This window comes from Ambystoma mexicanum, chromosome 3q (genome assembly GCF_040938575.1).
Source record: "Ambystoma mexicanum isolate Mex_15411 chromosome 3q, UKY_AmexF1_1, whole genome shotgun sequence".
NCBI classification, from domain to species: Eukaryota; Metazoa; Chordata; class Amphibia; order Caudata; family Ambystomatidae; genus Ambystoma; species Ambystoma mexicanum.
The window spans coordinates 1,111,115,036-1,111,137,060 of record NC_090926.1 but is presented as its reverse complement, the minus strand read 5'-3'; the positions used below and the strand labels follow the sequence as shown (position 1 = coordinate 1,111,137,060).

Here is a 22,025-nt window from a genome sequence, read left to right as displayed (position 1 = left end):
GTCCAGCCCTCTGGTGAGGACTTTTCAGACTCGAATCATGTCTCTGGAGATACACAAGGATGCCCATGAAGTTTCAGCGAGATATGGAATTCGGAAGACTGCACTGCACAATGGCTCGAGGCCATCCCAGGGTATTGGGGTATTGCAGCCCTGCAAGGTCGCAGCAATGTGTGGGATGGCTCAAAATGCAGGCCTTCTTGAGTCTAGTGGGTCTCATCAGGCTCTGGGTCAGGGTCGATTTGAAATAAGGGCTACAGCAGGCTCCAGTTACACAGCAGGCTCTCTGGTCGCTGGATTTAGTTTTAGCCGCTTTGTTTCAATTCCAGTGATCGACTTGTCTTCAGCTTCCAGGTTCTTAGTATTTAACAGGAATTGCAAAACAACTTTTGCATTTTGCCAGAAGAGGCAGTCTGGTTGTCCAATCAAGACAGCCAGTCCCCCACTGGGATTTGTCCCCATTCAGGCAAGGAGGAAGACAAAGGGCTGTGGAGTTTTTGACTCCTCCCTCGCTTCCTGCCTGCACAGACACTGGAGCTTGGGTGGGAGAGTCCAGGGGACTCCTGCTGAAGATAAAAATCACACAATGCAATTTCCCACCCTTGATGTCAGGGGAAGGAACAAGAAAGAACAAGAAACACTAAAATAGCGAAAAAAGAAGACTGGGGCCATTTTGGTCCTTCTCGAGGTGGAGGCCCTCGAGGGACTTTGTCGACAGCATCGACACCCAGCGCTCTCTGCCGGAAAAGAAACTCTGAAGCAGGATATAGGAGATATCTTAGATGAGGAATACGTGGGATGAACATGTAGTCGAAAGAACGTTACCAGGGGGTAAGTAACTTGTTCTTCTGAGGATATGATCACCCAGTCAGAAGGGCATCCCTACTCACACTAGGAGCAATCGCCCTCTATTCTTGGTAACTCCCACCCAATTGTTCTCTTGTGCATACACGCCAGTGCTGTCACTTTAACAATTGGTGTGAAAATGTGGGAGCTTGTTGTGCCCCCATTGCAGTTGAAATCGTGAGCAGTTTTCTTCCTGGTATGCTGAAAAGACCAGTTTCCCGACAAGTTGTGGGAGAGGAAATAGCTATGGACTGAGCAGTATCTGAATCCCCATGAAGGCAAGATTTAAAGTTCAGTTTGAGTATAATTGAAATTGCCATGGTGAGTGTGGGGGTGTGGGGACGGGTATGGAGGGTATGGGTCAATGACCCACTAATTCAGATAAGATATTGAAAATGCGTTCATGCATCTTATTTTTTTCTTTCTCTACTCATGCTTTGCAGATGGGTTTACACCACTGATGCTTGCATCATTCTGTGGCGGAGGAATGGAAATGGACATTAACGAGGAAGAAGAAGCAGAAGATTCATCTGCTAACATCATCTCGGACCTAATTTGTCAAGGTGCTGTTCTTGGAGCTCAGACTGATCGCACGGGTGAAACAGCCCTACATCTAGCAGCCCGTTACGCTCGAGCTGATGCAGCCAAGCGCCTTCTAGATGCTGGTGCAGACACCAATGCCCAAGACAACACTGGCCGTAGCCCCCTTCATGCTGCAGTGGCAGCAGATGCACAAGGAGTGTTTCAGGTGAGTTACAAAGCTAATGTACAGTGCCAACATTCTTTGATCCTTGAACGGAGTGATCCAACACTAGCCTGTGATTAGTTTTAGATTCATCCAGATTCCCTCCTTGTTTAGTTTCCTATTTAGGCAATGTCAGAGACCGATCTTTCTGCTGCTTTTCTGCCTCCCTAAAGACTCAAGCATATCTTCTGACTCATTTTGATTTTTCCAGACTTTTTGGCAAGTGAGGTACCTTTTCCACCCAATACCACTGCAGCTCACTTCTTGGAAAAGTACTGGACAGTCCCTACGGTTACCAATACAGAGACAATGTCCCCATTTTGCTTTTTTTTTTAATCCCACAGTATCACTCCCTTATGTAGACTATTGCAGGGGGCATCCTGTCACCCTGTTACCAATTGCCGAAAGTGTATTTCTCACTCTTTTGACAATGTTCTTGACAGGTTGGATGAAGTGCATCTTTTAATATATTTTACTGCTGCACCACCCAGCACCTTTATTTTTTTTAGTCCCACTCTCCATTTCTCCCTGAGGATGTGTTGATGGCCAGATGTTTGGTATGAGACTGACCATTATTGGACAGCACTTAACTGTTTGAATAGTGCAGATCCTTTCCATTGGATTGCTAGGGCACCCCCCACCCTGGACTTCTGATAAAAGGAGAGGGAGGGTCTGGCACCGTTCTAGAGGTCACCTGATTCAGCCAAAGGTCTGAGGACAGGAAGACTGCATAGATTACCAGTCGAACTGCTGCTGAAGCAAACCAGCATTGCCCAAGCTATCTACCAGTGTACCTGTGGTGCCTCTCCTTTGACCAGGGAAGACCCTTGATGGTGCTGTCCTCGAGAGGACTGAAGAGATCGGCTACTCATGTACCTTGCACCAGTCTCCTGCCGTTGGACTTCTGAAGTATCCCGGGACCATTGCCAATCACTTTTTGTTGGACATCTGGACCTTTTTCTTTCTCTCATGAATGAGGGGAGCCCCCCCACCCTTTTTCATTCTTATTTGCTCTGCCTTTTGGAACGCTGTTCCTTTTGTATTGCCTTATTCTATGGAGTCTTGCTGTGCTCCATATCTCTTAAAGGGATCTGTTACACTTTTGCAGCACAAAGCACCTTGTGTGCAGTGTTGCTGGGGGCCCTTTGGTTTCCCTTTTTGATATTCTTTGACTAGTCTTAAAAACGACTGTACTTGGCGATAGAGGGATACTTTGGATCCTCCCTAAAACTGTAACCTATGAGATATTAGCACATAGCGTCTTATGTGGAGTGCTAATGGGATACCTAATATCCCCTGGTCTCTGCGCTTTTTCTTTAAATAAAAAATTTTGCTCTGTTTACAACCCTATAGTTATGGCTGGTGGCAATGTTCTGCCAACTTTTGTGCTATTTCCTATTGCAGACTGTATTCAGTCTCGGTTATGCACAAAAAGGTCACCTATGTTCTAACATGGTTAATCCTGTCTCTTTTTTAGCCATTTCTTCTGTGGTTGTTCTTTGTTAACCCCTCTACCAATCTGGGAGTGGGAGGTCTGATTAAAGTTTTGCCTTTGGAGGGAACCCTTGGGTGTCCCTGCCTAGGCTTCAGTGTGTCTGTGAAAGCAGGAAGAGGGGGGGAGGAGTTTTACTGCCCTGTCTACCAGAGTGCCTGAATGGAACCAGTTCCCACTGCGGGGGATGGGTGTCCTGATTGGACAGCCATCCACCCCTTTCTATAAACTGCTGTGAGCGTTAGCAGAGGAGTGAATGGGAAATCTGAATTAAAGGTGAAGTTCCTGAGGCAGAAGGCAAGTCGACCACTGGAACAGAAGATCTGGAGCTGAGGATGGGTGGTCACGCCTGCAGACCCCTTACATTTACCGTGAAGCAACCACTGCTGTCCTGACCCATTAACGACAGAGCAGCTCTAAAGAGGATGACTCTTTACCTTTGGCTGGTGGGACCAACCAGCCCCAAGACGAACTGCAGATCGAGCCATACCCTAAAGTGCTGTGACTTTCCAGGGCTGTAAACTGTGAATACCAGGGGACCTCTGACCCATTTGCAGTACAATGTCTGTGTGGATGAATCCGCCCAGAACTTTGGTTAGCTCCAGTTGGACCTGCAGCAGAACAATCCCACTTATCGAAGTCCCCTCACCAGAGTGCAGGACTGAAGAGGTGAGGAAGATAGACCGGGCGATAACCGTCCTATGTTGGAGCTGATAAAAAGGCGCCAACACCACAGACTGACGTGGGACACTGAAGCAATCCTTGTTGGGGGTCCTGTCTTGTGACTGCTGCTGTGACATCCCATTCAGAGTCCTTCTTTTCGCCACCAGACTGATGAATCTGGAAACCGGGTCCATCGCTGCTGCACAGGAAAGAATTCAGCTGCATTTGCTTCATCTAAGGTACTGTGGGGCTCAAGGTAGAACTTTCCTCAAGCCGAATAGTCGCTCTAGTGTGACTTGAGTGCATTACAAGGTGTTTGGGTGTGTACCTATAACTCTGATCCAGGCTTAGCAGCTTGTGTCGTATTAAGGAGTCCTTTGCAGGGTCCCTATAACTTGTGTTATCTACTAAATCATTTGTATTTAATTGACTAAAGTGTCCTGAGGATCTTTTCCTTTTCTGCTGCTGGCTGCATAAGACTGTTTTGAACCACTCGTACACTGACTTTGATGAACTCCTGGCTAGTTAGGGATTGGACTGCCAAAGCATTATAAGCCTTGAAGTGTTGCTGTGAAATATACTACTAATATTGTTGAATAGCCCCTCTTTTCCTTCCTACAGATCTTCTCTGTGTGACTTTATAAATGAATGAAACTATAATTTCTCTGTAACAAATGTGGGTGCACAGCACTTGGGTACAGCTGTCAGTGTCATTTTCTGTAACAATTGTAAGCACCAGCAACTACTATTGACGCAGTCACCTTTATAAAGAAAAAGTATAGTTTATATTTCATATAATAATCAAAAATAATCAGGTTGTGAGATCCTATAAAAAGCAAGCTACGGTTCTGAACAAATGAGTTTATTTAAAAAAACCACAAGTGTTATTGTTCAATTAGTTTACATAAGCACGAAAGGCTCAAAGGAACGGACAGAAGTATTTGAATTTGGTAGAAATACAGAATGAGTATCAACCTCTTTTGTATTGAGGTACAGAGTTCCACCTAAGGGCACAAAAGTATAGTTGATATTTCATATAAAAATCAAAAATAATCAGGTTGTGAGATCCTACAAATGGCAAGCTACGGTTCTGAACAATGAGCTTATTTAAAAAAATCACAAGTGTTATTGTTCAATTAGTTTACATAGTTTTCGATAAGCACGAAAGGCTCAAAGGAACGGACAGAAGTATTTGAATTTGGTGGAAATACAGAATGAGTATCAACCTCTTTTGTATTGAGGTACACAGTTCCACCTAAGGGCACAGTGGTATACAACAGTTTGAAGAACATATATTTAAACAATAGTACACCCGGGACATAGGGTGGTCCAGGGCATGGTTAACACGGGGTGTACACAACATAATCTACAAGACATACACGAAAAAGGGTATTTGCAGTTGTGTCACTGGGGATCGACACAGGTGTGTTTCAGCCATGAAGGCAGAATTGTCGCCTGGATAGTGTTGGCCTTCTGCAGAATGAGCACCAAATGTGGTGTAGTCCGTATTGTCTGCTGCTGTGGTAGCAGTAGTGATGCTGTACAAAACCATCCAAGGATTAGTGCTGGATGGTTGGTGCGTGACTGCACTTGGGGGAGCCGTGGGTTCCTGAGGTATCAATTTCGGTCAGGATCCTATTGGCTAGAGCAGGGCCTAAAAAGGTCCCTCGTCGCGAGCCGTGAGCAACGTGCATCGTCGGGGGATCTGCTGCTGTAATGGGATCCTACCACAGCAGCAGACAATGCGGACTACACCACATTTGGTGCTCATCCTGAAGAAGGCCAAAACTATCCAGGCGACCATTCCGCCTTCATGGCCGAAACACACCTGTGTCGATCCCCAGTGACACAACTGCAAATACCCTTTTTCGTGTATGTCTTGTAGATTATGTTGTGTACACCCCGTGCTAACCATGCCCTGGACCACCCCATGTCCCGGTGCACTATTGTTTAAATATATGTTCTTCAAACTGTTGTATACCACTGTGCCCTTAGGTGGAACTCTCTACCTCAATACAAAAGAGGTTGATACTCATTCTGTATTTCCACCAAATTCAAATACTCCTGTCCGTTCCTTTGAGCCTTTCATGCTTATCGAAAGCTATGTAAACTAATTGAACAATAACACTTGTGGTTTTTTGAAATAAACTCATTTGTTCAGAACCGTCGCTTGCTTTTTGTAGTATCTCACAACCGGATTATTTTTGATTATTATATAAGTACCCTCCTGGGTAGATCAGGACCCCGCCAGGCGCCCTTATTTTTACTTGATTTAGTTGATATATTTCATGTGAATTGGTTAGTCTACAAGAGTATTTACTTACCTGTCTTGTGTGGTGTCCAGTCAATTGGTCGACAGCAAACTGGTCGACTGCAATTTGGTCGACACCATTTGGTCGAATGCCAAATGGTCGAATTGTTTTTTTTTTTTTATATATATATGTGTTTTGTGGGTTTTCGTGTGGGGAAAAAAAATAAAAAAGAAAAAAAAGGGGGTTGGGGGGGGGACCCCCCCAAAAAAAACCAAAAAATGGGTAAAAAAAAAAAAACGACCATTTGGCATTCGACCAAATGGTGTCGACCAAATTGTCTGTCGACCAAATGTTTTCGACCATTTGACTGGTAACCGTCTTGTGTATATAAAATAAATGTGTATTTTTTTTTGTGACATCTTTCTTTATGTAGGAGTTTCATCAGACTATTGTATTGATTGGGTTCAGTGTACTTACCTACAGCTCACATCCTCCTCCTGGATTCTCTCGCGGTCAACCAAAGAAGTAATTCCTTTGGCTTCCTTCTTGTGTTTCCCGTTGGTTTCTTCAGCCCTTGCGGCTTCAGATTCCTGCGTCTGCTTCGTTCCAGTAGGTGAAGCGCTGCTCCTTTTTACCTGCAAACACCCAGGTGACTCACCATCTCCTTGCATCCCAGCATCATGTCTTACGCTTACTTTGCTGGTGAGCCGCTTGGCTCCACCACGCTTGGAACTGCCTTTCAGATTCTTCAGATGCCGCTCTCTCCCACCAGCAGCAGACATTGGTTCTCTGCTTCCTTTTGGATTTTAAACTTCCCAGGCACAGGTGTGTACCAGTAATTACTAGAACGCTCTTTGTGGTTGTGACCTTCCTTGCTCGGCATTGCTCAATTCCTCTTTCTGGTCCCAGTACTTTGGTCATTCTGGGAGAGGAAATACAGGGAATTGTTTTGGAAAACATACACCTTTTTAGTAGTCTTAAATGGTGACTGAGTCTTGGATGAATGATGGATGGAACTGGAGAGGGTGACCTCCCCATTCCTCATGGGAGAAGGAGTAGGTGTATAACAATAGGCCATGAGGGTATTCGTTTTGGGTGGGAATACCATGCTTCACCCCATGAAGCCAAGACCTCTCCCCGGAGGTTGGCTCCTCCCATGTGCTGACTCCATCGGGGTTCATCACAGATGTATAGTAGTTCTCTGGAATAGACACTGCTGAGTTTATGCTCGAAAGAACATTACATTTTACTGTAGTGACTGGCATAGATTGGCTGGCTAACAAAAGTTACAATGCTGCATGTTTTCCTGATTAAGGGTAATTCCAGGTCCTCTGTTTAGGAATAAGATTACACTGCACCGGTATGTTGTCTATTGCTACTACTGTGATTTGCTAATAATACGTCTGTGGATGGAAAGATATAGTGCTGTCAAAATATCAAAGGGACACTGACAACCTTTTGTACGGTGTGGCCTAGTCCTTTCTGAAGACTTGGAATGCACTCCCAAATACCTTCCCTTCAGGGCTAGATACCTTCTGTTGGTTCTCTTAGGAGTTTTTAATATCTTACATTCTTATGATTTTGAAAACTGCTCCAAACTGCATCTTTCTCCAAATGAGAAACCCTCCGATTCCTGTGCCAGAAAGAACGGATTTCAGTGCGCCTCTCCGGTTGCAATAGTGGGACCTGTCCGATCTGTGACACGTGATTCAGAGTGTGCTCCTCTGCAGCTTTTGGATGGGCCTAGGCAGTTTCCTTAGTTTTTCCTGAGAGGCCCTGTATTAGGGAGAATTCTCATCTCTGTGCTAATTCCCTTCAACATTAGAGACCCCAAGCTCTTTTGCTGGACTTTAGGACTTCTAAGTTTAACCCTGCAGTGAGTGAGCCCTTTTTCTCACACTTTCATGGGTTTGGACCTGATTGGGATTGTTTCCTTTGTTTTTGGAGTCTGACAAACTCCATAGGCATCTACTCTTTGTATGCCGACACACAACACCTTCAGTGCTGTGTCACAGAGCAATCCTTTAGATTTCTCATAAGGTTTAAATACCTTTTCTGTGGTGTACTACTGGTCCCAAGAATAGTAAAAGTGGCTTTGCTTACCTTTTCCCTTTGTAGGTCCAGCACACGCACTCCTATGTGGAGTGCTGGGGGTGGGGTTTGTGGGGGGGGGGGTTACTTAGTAGCCCCTTTTTCCTACCTTCTCATGTAAAAAAAGTATGTTACCCTCACTACTTTAAATGGCTGGTGGCAGTGGTTTAACTTTCCTAAGTGAGGTTTGAACCCTTTGATTGCTTTGCCTTTGGCGCGCTTCAGTACTGAAACCTGCCTCTAGCTCCAGTGTGTCTGGCAGGGCAGGAAGTGAGGGAGGTTCCCGAAACTCCCCTGTCCTTTGTCTTTAGGAATGGCTGGCTGGCTGGCTGTCCTATCAGGACAGCCGTAGTGCTGTCTGACAAGCTGTGCATGAATTGGAGAAAGCTGCTTAAAAGGCGAGGGTTTTGGGACTTGAAGACCAGACGCAAAAACCATGAACGAAGCTTGCTGCATCCTCCTGGACCATTGAATTGCCCAGTGAAGCCCTGCTGCCATGCTGAAACTCCTTTTCTAATCGACAAGAGAAGCTCCGGAAGAGACAAATTCTTCCCTTGGGTTAGTTGGACCAACTAACCCTGAGACGAACTCCATTGCACCATCTTTCCCAACTGGCTGTACTTCTTTGCTGCTGCAAGAACAGAGTGCCAGGGGTCGAGAAATACGTAGTCTAGTGCAACGTCTGCAATCCGGCCAGAAGCTCCAGGGGTCTCCCCAGGATCCTCCAGAAGCAGGACAAGAGTTAGAGTCCCTGCAACAGAGTGAAGGAAGCCCAACCGGTGTCCCCGATCCGCGGTGGTGCTGTTTACCGATCACAAACTGCAAAGTGTTGTTGATCTGTTAAGAGCCCGTAGCTGCCGCTGACCTCCGAATTGCTTTCGCAGGTGTCCTCCAGATGTCGTCCCTCTTGTCCCCACGACCGAAGCCCAGGAACCCAGGATCTGCATCACTGCAATCAGACAGAAGCCACATGGACTACTCTTATAACCAAAGGTAGTATTCCGACTCAGGGTTGCTACATAAATTCCTGCCTAACACCCTGGTCCTGTTAATCTGGTTTGGAGACCTCCAGTGGTTTGCCCTGCATCAGCGGTTGTCCTTTGCTACACCCTGTGCAGATCTTCCTGCGGTTGCCACTCCACAATCTCTTAAATTACACTGATGCAATGTGTCCTATCCTCAGAAGAGCATTGTGGGTTCTCCATATTTGCCAAATGTTTGTTCTGTTCCTCAGACCACATGATCTTCAATTGCTGATATTGCCAAACTGATGAATCGCAACCTCTCCAGCTTTGGAGTCTGGACAGCATTCTGCAAGCTGTCAGATGAGTCTGTGACGCATCTTAAAAAATCTTTGTTTGGGGTTCACTGACTTCACATGGGTCTTGGTACCTTCCCTCCAGCAGCAGGGTCTTTTGTCACAGACCCCTTCCCTTATAGCATTCAACCACAGCTATGGCAGCTGATTTCTGATCCCTCGCTGATCTCCAAGTCTGTGTTGCTACATTTCTTGACTGGACATTTCCTTTGGGGCACCTCATTCTCTTCAGCATTGTCTGCTGCTCCGTCAAGGTGAACAACCCTATAATGTTGCTTATTGAGTAACTGACCTATTTGAAATCATTGCAAACTACTCAACTATTCAGAGGAGCTTTATTCTAAATAGAATAACTGTGAGGGGATGTGGAAGTCAGCAAGTTGCTCCTTTGTTCTTGTTAGACTTGTTTAGACTTTTGAACACTTGTTCAACACCTGTTGGGGGGTGGGGGGTTCACTATTTCTGATGAGACATTTGCAATGCACCATTCGACTCTGAAAATACTAATGATCTGCCCCATGCTAATTGGCCTCACCTAAATCACATTCTCATACTGATGCAACATTTACTTTGGGTCTGCCCCCAACAGGCCCAACACTTATCTAGCACTGCCCACTTGATTGCCTCCCTCCTACAACTTCCCTTGCTCACCATTTAGTCCCCCACCCCCAACCTCCCTCATTCACCTGTTTTCTTTCAGAGATGGAACCTGGATACCCAGACGAGAACCGAATACGCCAACTCCAAGACAAGCCTAGGCTCTCTGACCAACCAATATAAGCGCTTTGTAACCTAGTGTCAGGGTAGCGATAGTGCTGAACTCCCCTACGACTCCGGCTTTCAAATTAAAACAAAAACCAAGATGTAATATTTAAAGCTCAAACACTAGATGGCAGTCTATGCATAGCATGTAATTCTAAGCTACAAGAAACGGAAAAACTATTACTGGGTAAGTAATTTTTATCTTTTCATTCACGTTAGTTGCACATTATATGATATAAATAAAATGTAAAAAAAGAATGTTTGATAAATATATCTTGTCGAGGTTCCCTTATTGTTTTCCTAGTACCACTCTTTAAACCATCCGGCTCCTTCCCAAGAGTTTGCCTCAACTGCTCAGCCACTTTCGAGAGTCAAGATACTCCAAGGAATTATCCCTTAGGCTTAGAAGGTTGATTTAGCTGACTCGTAGGCAAAAGGCCGAGGAAAAATGTCCTTAATGAGCTAAAGGGTTTTGCAGAGTGGATTTTCACAGACCAATTAACTCAGAGTTTGGAAAGCAGTGCACTGGTTATGCCAGCAGCAACCAGGAGTAACAGTTGAGATCAAATGTCAGAGGTACGTCATGCCATTGCCCTCGTATCCTTGTTGCTTTATCAAAATATTTGAAAGGTGCAGGGTAGTTTTTTTTTCAGAGATGTCACTGCTAGTCTAAAAAAACTAACATTTATTTAGATGCAGACCTATTCCCTTTGATCTGATATTCATATCACGCAAAAGATAGTAATAGTTTGGAATCCCTGAATTTCCCAATTACCTACCTGCACATGGGATATCGTCCCGGAGAAATGAACTAGACCAGTGCAAATTGTGCAGGGTAAAACTAATCTCCTCAAAGCCTGTAGAGAATGTGGGGTTAAGAGTGCCGTAGTCCCTTTGAGTAAATGTTACTGTTCTTTTTCAGATCCTGATCCGGAACCGTTCAACAGATCTTGACTCTAGGATGGTGGACGGCTCAACAGCTCTGATCCTGGCAGCCCGACTGGCAGTAGAGGGAATGGTTGAGGAGCTCATTGCCTGCCATGCAGATGTGAACGCTGTGGACGAGCTGGGTAGGTTCATTGCATTGGATTTATTCAATAGGAGAAGCTTGTGAGTAAGGCCTAGATAACTAATTTCCTCGGCATGCTTGTATTTGAAGTATTCTGGAATAAATTCCCAGAAGTTCATCTGAGCTAATAATTCCTGCTGTATTTGAGCCTCCTATGCTTACTTGTCATTGCATGTGCTTTACAAGCTAAATCTATTTTCCACTTCTAATATGTTAACTGCCTCTTCTCTCCATCACAGGAATTACAAAAGAACTGCATGTGAGATTAAGCTAGTTGTATAGGCCATAACGCACCCCATGCTTGGTTGTTTGATCAATTGACTTGCCTGTCTCACTGGGAAACCTCAGTGTGGTTTACCGATTCAAATTAAGTTCGAACCACGGGCTGATGCTCATCTTAGAAGCTGTATTTGCAGCATGCCGCCTCATTTTTAAGCGAAATGCGCTTCTTGTGCATGCTTTATTTTGATAGTTAAGCTGTCCATCAGCGCAACATTTAGTCTACACATTAATGCAAACCTCTTCTTTCAGATATTACGAAGTTCTCCATAAAGTAGCTGTATCTTTTGGTGTTTCCCAGATATTAATTCCTGATTAGACAACCGTTACTACTCCACCTGGGTGCTCAGGCAGTTTGAATAAAGTGAAGTGGTGGCTTTTGGTTCTCATATTTCAATAAGATATGCACACCTTTAGCATTTATTGTGTTGCATATGCAGACTTGGATTGCAGCTACATGTACTAATGACTTTTATGTATCTGTGTGGTTTGTGCTTTCTTTATTTTGATGTCCAGGCAGTGTAGCACGTAGCAGCAAAGCTGCTCCCGAGCGTTACCCTACTGATCTGCTGTTGCTTTTCTTGCAGGCAAATCTGCCCTTCATTGGGCAGCAGCAGTTAACAACTTGGAGGCAACTTTGGCTCTCCTGAAGAATGGAGCCAACAAAGATATGCAGGATACCAAGGTGAGATGCTCAAATACACTAGATCTGCATCACTCAGTAACACATCTTTAACTTGCATTGTCTTCTGACAGGCTGAACTATGACACATTTGGATCTGCATGCCTGTTGGCCAGCCCTGTACAAATCTTGCACAGCAATGTACAGAAGAGTGCAGAAGTATTTCTTGAAATAAATAGTACATTTTGCTTTTTATTCACAACCAGAAATATTTGCTCACCAGGAATTCTGTGCCAGTAGCTGAATGTTGTAAAACACTAGTAGTCGCCACACCGAATAGTAAGGCAAAGGTATTCCAAAGACCCTGTGTGTTGGCCGGAGTAGGCTACTGATATAGGTGAGAGACCTGTAAATGTTAGCAGAAGGCTAGCAATGAGGTCAGACTATCAGGAAGGTGAGGTAGTAGAGGCCGGAGGAAACGGTCCCCCTCGCCCTGCCCCAGGATATCTGTCTGTTTTGGTATCCTGGCAGATTTTTTGGGTAGTGCAGACTCACCTGCTCAACTAATTTGGAGACTGTTGCCGCATTTCATGTTTGGGAATGCTAAAGTTCCTTGACGTCTTGCTTTAGGACTTCCTCTTTTTTGGAACTCAGCACGCCCCTTGCAACCGTAACCATGTCCGAGTATAAGGTCCTGGGGTTCTGCATGAGTCTCCCAAGCCAGTGGTGCTCCTAAAGTACCCTGTTTTCACGCTTGGGCAGACCCTTGCTTACACTCCTTCCTGTTCAGTTGTTGAAGGAAGGTCGTTTATTTACCTCCGGTGGGATTACCATAATTTCTTGGAAGTTGGCTGGATCATGTGTCCTGGGCTTATTTTGTGTTTCCATTTTCTGTTGCTTGGCCTACCTGTCGTCCTGCTGGCCACTTCACTGGCTGGGCCACGCCTTCTATGCTGGGACCACCGCCAGACTGTTTTACTGCTAATAGCAGCTTCCAATAAAAAGGCAGGAGGATATCACCTGGAAGGGTATTGAGACCCAAATACACTGCCACAATTGCTCTTCTGGACCATCCTGGGTCACTCTCTCAGTAGCATTCTTTGAGGAACGGTTTTCTCGTGGTGGGCTGCTTCACTGTTGAACTGCCAGAACCTGCTTTGCCATGTTCCCCTGCCTTTCTGGAATCATTTTAAGATGGATTTCTAAAATCATCCATGACGGGATGATTTTAGGGGACCACCCTAGGTATTATGAACATGGAAGAGCAGTCAGGGCTTTATGTAAGGAGTGTAAGGGAGTGGTCTATGGCCCCAATGGGTCCATACAGAATAAAGCCCAATATTCCAGCTAAAACGGTATGTATAAAAATTATTGGGCCCGTCGGAACACAAAGAAATGAAACTAGCAGGTAGTATCACAATTCCCTTTAATTTTGAAGTCCAGCTCTTCAATTTGTTAAAAGGTTCCAACACAGGTTTCTCCAGGGAAGGTATTCTCACAAAGAGGATGCAATGGGCTGCGGAGATGATTTCAAACAGTACAAAACTATTTAAAAGTGTAATAAGAATGCATCCAAACACAGTGAGTTCTCCTCTCTTCCTAGCCCATGGTTAGGAGACTTCGCCCAGGCTTGATGACCAAATGTAAGTAAAAGAGTTAGGAGGCAAATGGCTTTGCACCCAATGTTATCCTATGGAGGACAAGAGGAGATAGTAACATGATTGCTTACTTACTCCGCTGACTCAGATTTTCCCAGGTCACGTAATGGATCGTCTGGGGGTGGGGGGGTCACGGGGAAAAGCTCTTCTGTTCTTTGTTTGAGTGAAAGGCGTCCAGGGTTTATAGGTTTCAGAGTTTCTTCCGCACAGGTGCAACTTCAAAAATGCAAACCCTGTTGATGAAGAATGCCAACTTTCACAATGCAGATCTCTTTAGGACGCTTCATTGGATGGAAGAATGTGAGTTCCATCGATGGTCACCCTTTGCAGGTGATGACTGGTGTCATCCTGGTCACTCACAGAAACAGCTCCCGTACCAGTTTCCTTGATGCTAGGAAACTGCAATATCGGGAGAAGGCGACGTATGGCACGAGCTGGCGATCGGGCGGCTTTGGCAAGGTAGCTCATGAGTGAGCTTGGCATTCCACCGGTTGTCCAGAGATACTTCCAAAGGGTCTTGAGGCGTGTAACCTAGAGTAGGTGTCAAGACTAGTTATTCCCACTAGTCCAAGAAGTGTAATAGCACCAATGAGGGTCTTCTGGGATCTTGTAAAGGAACAGGATTTCACCAGGCCGGTCACTGGAGGGGGATGCATCCAGATTCAGAGCTACAAGCACGTCCCAGCCCAACCAGGGTAAGCATGGGAGGCGGGAGCTGGGGGAGGTAGAGGGCTAAAACACCAGACAAGAAATCATGGTCAGAGCAGCAAGACTGAACTCTCAAGTAGGGGTAGCAGGTCAATACAGAAGTACAGTTAGTCCACACACAGCTCGAGTAAATGCACCTATACACTGAAAAATATACCCTTTATTAAAGTCACACATAAAACTATCAGTTCAAATAAGTTCCTTGGTCATAATGCACAGTAATCGAAAAATACTAAGTACATTTAAAAACAAATGCTAAAACAAGAAATCTTCTAACCCCAAGGTCTATATGTGGGTCCTTTGGCAAGGGAAAGTACCCAACATTAAACAGGGGGGGTGGGGATACCCAGGATAGCATACAACCTAACCTGCAGGTAGATACCCAGAACCCTGCACAACTGAGTCTCCTAAAGACGCATCCCAACCTATGTATTTGTGGAAGTCCCTAGACCTGATGGTAAGCAACAAACACATATGGTAGGGTATGGGATATAGAAAGGTAAACACAATTTTACCCAAAGGACAAATGGATCAAAATATTCCTAAGGCATAAAACGTAATTCACCATCCATTTAGACCTTTTAGGGCATTCAGTCTTAACGTGTGGTCAGCCAGATAGAATACATTAAAGCTACAAAAAGAGTGGACCCATAGAACACCTTAGCAAAAGCTTCTAAGAATTCATGAACATTTCAGTAAATCAACTTCCTGTTATATTTCATAGAAAATATACACAATGTTACCAGGTGCAGTTAGTGTTGCAAGTACATTTACACTTGCAGAAATTAGAGCTGATTTAAAAATTCCATTTAAAATGACATGTAATTACAAAAATAGTGAATCTTGGTCCAGAGCTCACTGTGAATGCCTAGGGGCTTATGGGAAATGCTTACAGGCACAGGTAAGTACTTTAGTTTGTTCACACTTCCATAGGAAGTTATACACCCCACTGGAGACCAGCCTGATGTATCCCACGGGTGCCGATGCTGTGATGATCAACCCCAGGGAAGACCACAAGAGACAACAAGGATGAGTTCCAGAGGTCTGAAGATGGACCCCCAGAAGCGGCAGTTATAGAATGGGAGGTCCCCCAGTGAGTCCATGGGTAATTGATGTCGGGAGACTCCTTCCAGGAATCTCTACCATAGATCAAGGGAACACTGAGGAAGGGGGTGAAAGTATCGTAAATAACCCTTCCAAGGGCCCCAAGGGTAGGTACTCGCATTGGTGTTTTCGATGGAAACTGCTCCAGTGATCTGAAACATCCTGGTAAATGTATCTACTCTGGTCCACAGGAACAGTTTTCCGAACCGGGTTCCTAGGTCCTTGTACGATTCCAGCAACACAGGAGAAGAACAAAGGCTCTTCCTAGGACATCTACCTTCAAGCCAGGAGTGAAAGACGCCATGAAGATGGTTCCAGAAAGGAGAACTGAAAAATGTGGCTCCCAGGAAGCAGGGTTAACAAAATAAGGCAGTACCCAGACAGATAGTCGTGGCACCCTGGGATGACCCAAACTGAAGGTCTGGCAGATGAAATCTCAAGAGGATGCTGGGGGGGACTGGTGGGAGGGGGGAGTGTCTGGCCCTTGTATAACTTTGAAGGGAACAGGCCCCAGTCCAGCGGCAGATGGAGAGTATAGCATGGGAGGGAGAGAAGGAAGGAAAGAGGAGAAAAGGAAGGTCTTGAGAACTTAAGATGATACAGTTAAAGTCTGATGGGGGGGCGGGGGAGGTGCTGTTCCAGAGGGAGGCGCCAGCTGAGCAGAGGTATCTACCGGCCACTCTGCAGGTCAAACGTTTCTCTAAGCACAGAGAGTTGGCACCAGAAGACAGGAGAAAAAGATATCCAGCTAGTGCTAAGGTAAGCAAGATTTTATGCGCAATGCAAACCCAATGCGGAAGGGGAGGCGGCTCAAGAGATATGTGATCTCAGGCCTTTGAGCCCATAGAAAGTTAGAAATTGTCCGAGGCAACAGTAAATCGCTGGGGAAAACAAAGTACACTGAGGTAGTCGCCTTGCAATGGCTTCTGGTTGCATGTTCGTGGATGTTCACCACTAGTTGTCTACAGTTCTTCCGAAGACACCCGATTGCATGGGGAACACCCAGATTTAGTTCTGCTACAAAGGCGAAGACCCTCTCCGAGCTCTTCGCGGATGCACCTTTTGCATTGACTGAGGCAGTAGGCCTGCAGCAACTCTGCTGTTCAACTGCTGTTGTCCTGCAGGCTCATTGCCTGCTGATTTCCAGCTATTCAGGGAATGTCTTGGGTTAGATTTTCATATTCATGCTAAATTCCCCTCACCTGTGAGACCCCCAGCACTTTTTGCTGAACTTGGGGATTATTTTTCTATGTCTAAGTGAGAACCCTTCCTCCCAATCACCCTTTCTTTTGATCCATCTATGGGAGTCATGTTTGTGTCTCTATACTTGATTTTTGGAATCCTACTTTCCTATGACTTTTTGGGCATCTACATTTTACTGTTGCAGCATACTGCACTTTCTGGCTCCCTTTTTATTTTCTAATTTTCCTTGTGTGAACTAATATTCCCAAGGGTAGAGGGATACTTTGTATCCCTCTGGCAATTCCTATTGTGAGATCAACACACCCTACCTTATGTGGAGTGCTGAGGGGGTTACATAGTGTTGTGATGTCTTAAGGGAAGCAGGGAGCTTTCAAATGCTTTCCCTATATGATGATGTCTTAACCCTGTGTGATGTCATGGAATGTTCTGGTTGCATCTTACAGATAATGTTCTAAGTGGGTCAGTTGGAGGAAAGTGTTGAAGGAGAGGAGCCTCTGATCGTTGGGTCTTCTTCCCTTATATGTAACCTAAATAAATACTGTTACATGTCTTACCTGACTGCGCCAGCCTCTTCATAACAATGGCGACGAGGATGGGATGATTGAGGTCCCGCAGACAGGTCAAGGGAGACCCCCAGCATCTGCCAGATTCGAGTCGCGGCCCGCAGCAGGCGATCGCATCGCCCCGACGTCTGTCCGCCCGTGCTTCCCCTAAGCAGCTTGGAGGACGGAGTTTGGAAGTGCTCCGTGAGATAGAAGCCGCTGCGGGGAGAAGTGTCGGCGCCGCCAGAGAAGTAATCGACTGGCAGTGGGCTGCTCCGCCTCCCCTTTGCGTCGAGCGGCCCACCACACACAACGACGGATGCTGAGGCCCCATTCCGGCGTCCCTGAAGAAACGACCGAAGCTGCCAAGGGAGAAGTTCAAGGAGGACTGCACTGTTTCCTAGCAGCGCGCCGAGCAGCTGGCGAGTGATCACGGCCTCAGGGAAGGTCGCTCCGCTTCTGAAGCGTCGAGCGACCACTGTGTCCCTGCAACGTTTGTGCAAGTAAGTGCCTTCAACTCTGGTTAGTGCCCCTGCTGATCCCAGCCCACACTCACACTCGCCAACGTAGGGAAGACGCCGGACTTCGCTACCGTATGTCCCTAGCAGATGACAAAGAGAAAAAAGATCTCTTACTGCATTGAGTTCCAGAGGTGAACTGTCACGGCTGATACACGCCTTGTTGAACTGGTGCAACAAATCTTGCAAGGATCAAGCTAGGAGAAGTATATTTTCGTACGGAAGCATGGCAGCATTACCTGGCATATCTGGCCCGCCCATTTTCATGGCCACTCCAGGTGCGGCGAAGATTGCTTGGCCTCAGTGGCGAAAAGGTTTTATGCACTATATGAGGGCAGCTGGCGGAACAGCATATTCTAGTGAAAGAAAAGTGGCATTGCTATTACACTTCTTAGGTTATGAGGGACAGAGGATTTTCGAGACACTTCCTCAGTTGGTAGGAGATGGAAGCGGAGATGACTTGAATGAATTTGAATCGGCACTGCTCAAATTAGATAAGCATTTCAACCCCAAAAGAAGTACAATTTTGGAGCGGTACAACTTCTGCATGCGGATTCAGGCTCACGGGGAATCTGTCGAAGACTATGTCACCGCTCTCCGTCACCTTGCACTGACGTGCAAATTTCAAGGAAGTTTTGATGAGCATATCCGCGATCAATTCATGACACATTGCCACTCGAATAAAATACGTGAGGAACTTAGGTTGAAGGACGAGCCAAATCTGGATGAGGTATTGGACTTGGCCAAGCGTGTGGAGCACTCGCTGGCATGTGTTGCCAAGCTCTCCAAGACTGAAGGAAGTGATTCTAAGGAAAACAGGCAGGAGGTGCTGAGTGTGGGTGAAGGAAAGAACAAAAGGAAAGGGAGGAACAACGCAGAAGAGAAGAGAAACCAAGTGTCGGCACAGAGAAGCGAAAAGAGAGAGGAAAAAAGGGGCGAGAGATTGTGTTATCGGTGTGCCAGTGCGACGCATTTTGCATCCTCTGTAGTGTGCCCAGGGCAAAAGGCGGTATGCAATAAATGCAAAAGGAGAGGACATATTTCCACGTGTTGCAAGAACTATCAATTTGGCCAGACGGGGCAAAGGAAGATCCTGTTTGTAGAGGATGAGGATGATGGAGAATCGTCAGAAGAAGACACTGCGTTGGCATTGACAAATGTTATTGTGAACACAGTTAATGTTGTAGCCAGTGGTGGAAACACGGATGATTGTGAGCGGCCCTATGCCGTGGTGGCAGTGAATGGGTGTAAGGTATCAATGATGGCAGATTCAGGATCAAAAGTTACGTTAGTGTCCAGGAGTGTTTTTGAAGATGAGATGAAGGGGAAGGTGTCGGCGTTGTCTGAACCTGACATAAATCCGGGAGCATACAACCAAGATAAGATTGATTAACTAGGATATGTGTGGAGTAGATTTGAGTTTAAAGGTCGCAGTTGTAATGGGAAAGTGTATTTAACAAAAAAAGGACAATCCTTATTGGGATGGAGAGAGCAGAAGAATTTAGGAATCAGACTAGACCCCAACCACCCCGAGCAAGTTTTGCAAGTGTCAGGGGCATCCACGATGTCCTGCAAATACGCGAGAGAGTTTGGTAAAGTGTTTGATGAAACCTTGGGAAGAATAAAGGGCTTTCAACATCAAATATTGCTAAAAAGCGGGAGTGTGCCCACCGTAGCCAAACTCAGACCGGTGCCCTTTGCCTTGCGGGATAGTGTTAAACAAGAATTGCAAAAATTGTTAAAGACAGGAGTAATCGAGAGAGCTGGGGGTGTTGAATGGGTTTCCCCAGTCGTAGTAGTGAAGAAAAGTTCAGGGGACATAAGATTGTGTGTGGATATGCGTGAGTTGAATAAGTGCGTGTTAGTGGACAGGCACCCGCTACCCAACATGGGTGAGTTGCTGACCATGGTCGGTGGGGGGGGGGGGGAAGTATTTCTCCAAACTAGATATGACGTCGGCCTATCATCAGGTGGAGTTAGAGGAGACATGCAGAAAGGTCACAGCGTTTGTGACGCATGAGGGAGTGTTCCAGTTTAGGAGGATGCCCTTTGGGTTGGCATCTGCCTCCTCTGTGTTTCAGAAAATAATGGATCGCCTTTTGAGAGGAGTGAAGGGCGTGTTTTGTTTTCAAGATGATGTCTTGGTGAGTGGAGTGACTTTGGAGGAGCATGATGGGAGTCTGTACAAAGTGTTAAAGATATTTAAGGATAGTGGTATCACGCTGAGAGAAGAGAAGTGCAAATTTGCCGTGACAAATGTGGACTATTTGGGACATGAAGTATCAGGGGACGGGATTAGACCCAAAGAGGAGATGGTAAATGCCATAAGGAGAGTGGAGAGACCTTGTAATAAGAGTGAATTGAGGTCTTTTCTCGGAATGACGGAATTTTATCAAAAATTTGTGGTAAATTACGCCGACAAAGTGCAAGAGATGAGAAAAGTTCTGAGGAAAGGTGTTGATTTTGAGTGGAATAGTCAATGTGACTTGGAATTTAATAGAATAAAGGAAGATATAAACTTAGCTCGTCCGTTAGGATGTTTTGACACAAGAAGACTGTCTATCATTACTGTAGATGCCAGTGAGTATGGACTCGGGGCGGTATTATCTCAGAAGCAGGATGATGGGTCTGAAGAGGTGATAGCACATGCGTCGAGAGGTCTCAAGGGAGCAGAGATGAGATATTCGGTTATTGAAAAGGAGGCATTGGCGTGCTTCTGGGCTGTAGAACGATTCAGGAATTTTGTGTGGGGAGTAGAATTTGTAATCCGCACAGATCACAAACCTCTAAAGGCTATATTCGAAAGCAAGGGCCTAGATAAAGTTTCCCGTAGAGTGGCAGGTTGGGTCACCAGGATGCAGACTCATTGTTTTAAGATGGAGGTCATTCCAGGAAAGGATAACATATTCGTGGATAATTTGTCGAGGGTGAGAGTTGCTGATTCTGATGTAGTGGACAGTGAAGAAATGGATTTAGTATTCATCAATACCGACGGTATTGTGTCCAAACAGGAGTGGTTGGATGAGGTGAAGAAAGATGAGACCATGAGCAAGGTAATTCCTTATGTGGTGTCAACGGCATGGCCGATTAAAGTGAATCTGGCAGAGGGGGTGAAGCCGTTTTGGGAAGTGAAGGATGAGTTGTCTGTCATGGATGGGATTTTATTCAGGTGGGGAAGAGCGGTAGTCCCGATAGGGTTGAGGAAAAAGGTGATAGAGTTAGCGCATTGTGGTCACATAGGCGTTACAAAAACCAAAGGGGTGTTGAGACAAGAATATTGGTGGCCTGGATTTGATAGAGAGATTGAAAATTACTTAGCTAATTGTCAATTTTGCATCAAGAGTGGAAAGGGAGTTGTGGCCAAGAAGCAACCGTTAGTGGATGTGGGCCTCCCGTCAAGGATATGGAGTGAGATAGCTATGGATATTCTAGGTCCTGTGGAGTTAGGTTACGGTCGAGGAAAATTCATCGTTCTGGTCGTAGACCTGTTTTCGAGATGGGTGCATTTTAAGATTGTGAGAAATATCACTGGAGAGAGTATGATAGACATTGCAGGAGATTTTTGCCAATGAAGGCCTACCGGAAAGTATATTGACGGACAATGGTCCCCAGTTCATATGTGGTAACTTTACCAGTTATTTAAGGAAGTGTGGAGTTGACCACAAAAGAACTTCATTGTACCATCCCGAATCCAACGGGGTAGTTGAGAGAATGAATAGGTGTGTGATGGAGAGTATTCGGATGGGTGAAGAGTGTGGTCAGGATAAGATAGCCATGATACAGAGTAGGATATGGGCTTTGAGGATGGCACCTCATGCGACAACAGGTCTGTGCCCGTTCGAGCTTATGAGGGGCAGGAAGCCATATTCCATGGCATGTCCGCCATGGCTTGGTAGGAGTAGAGAAACGGATCTGGTAGTTGATGAAGTAAGAAAGTCACTGGTGAAGAAGAAATCCGAATGGGTCATGCGCGAAAATCGCAAGAGAGGGAAGAAAGAATTGCGCGTAGAGTGTGGAGATTGGGTCAGGATAAGGAAGGGAATTGTCAAAAGGAAAGGAGAATCCCTGTATTCGGATCCTGTCAGGGTCGTGGCAGTCATGAAAGGGGCTGTACGTGTGACCGGAGGGCAAGTGTGGAATAAGGATAGAATTGCCA

At 45.7% G+C, this 22,025-nt stretch overlaps 1 protein-coding gene across 1 annotated transcript in view; it reads left to right on the top strand.

Annotated features, from left to right (window-relative positions):
• LOC138447652 (neurogenic locus notch homolog protein 3-like) overlaps nt 1-22,025 on the top strand; it is a 536,025-nt gene that overhangs the window by 496,168 nt on the left and 17,832 nt on the right. The window contains exons 31-33 of the mRNA XM_069603876.1: nt 1,287-1,591; nt 11,089-11,236; nt 12,102-12,199. Of these exons, the coding sequence (XP_069459977.1) occupies nt 1,287-1,591; nt 11,089-11,236; nt 12,102-12,199 (551 nt within the window). The remainder of the gene's footprint in view (nt 1-1,286; nt 1,592-11,088; nt 11,237-12,101; nt 12,200-22,025) is intronic.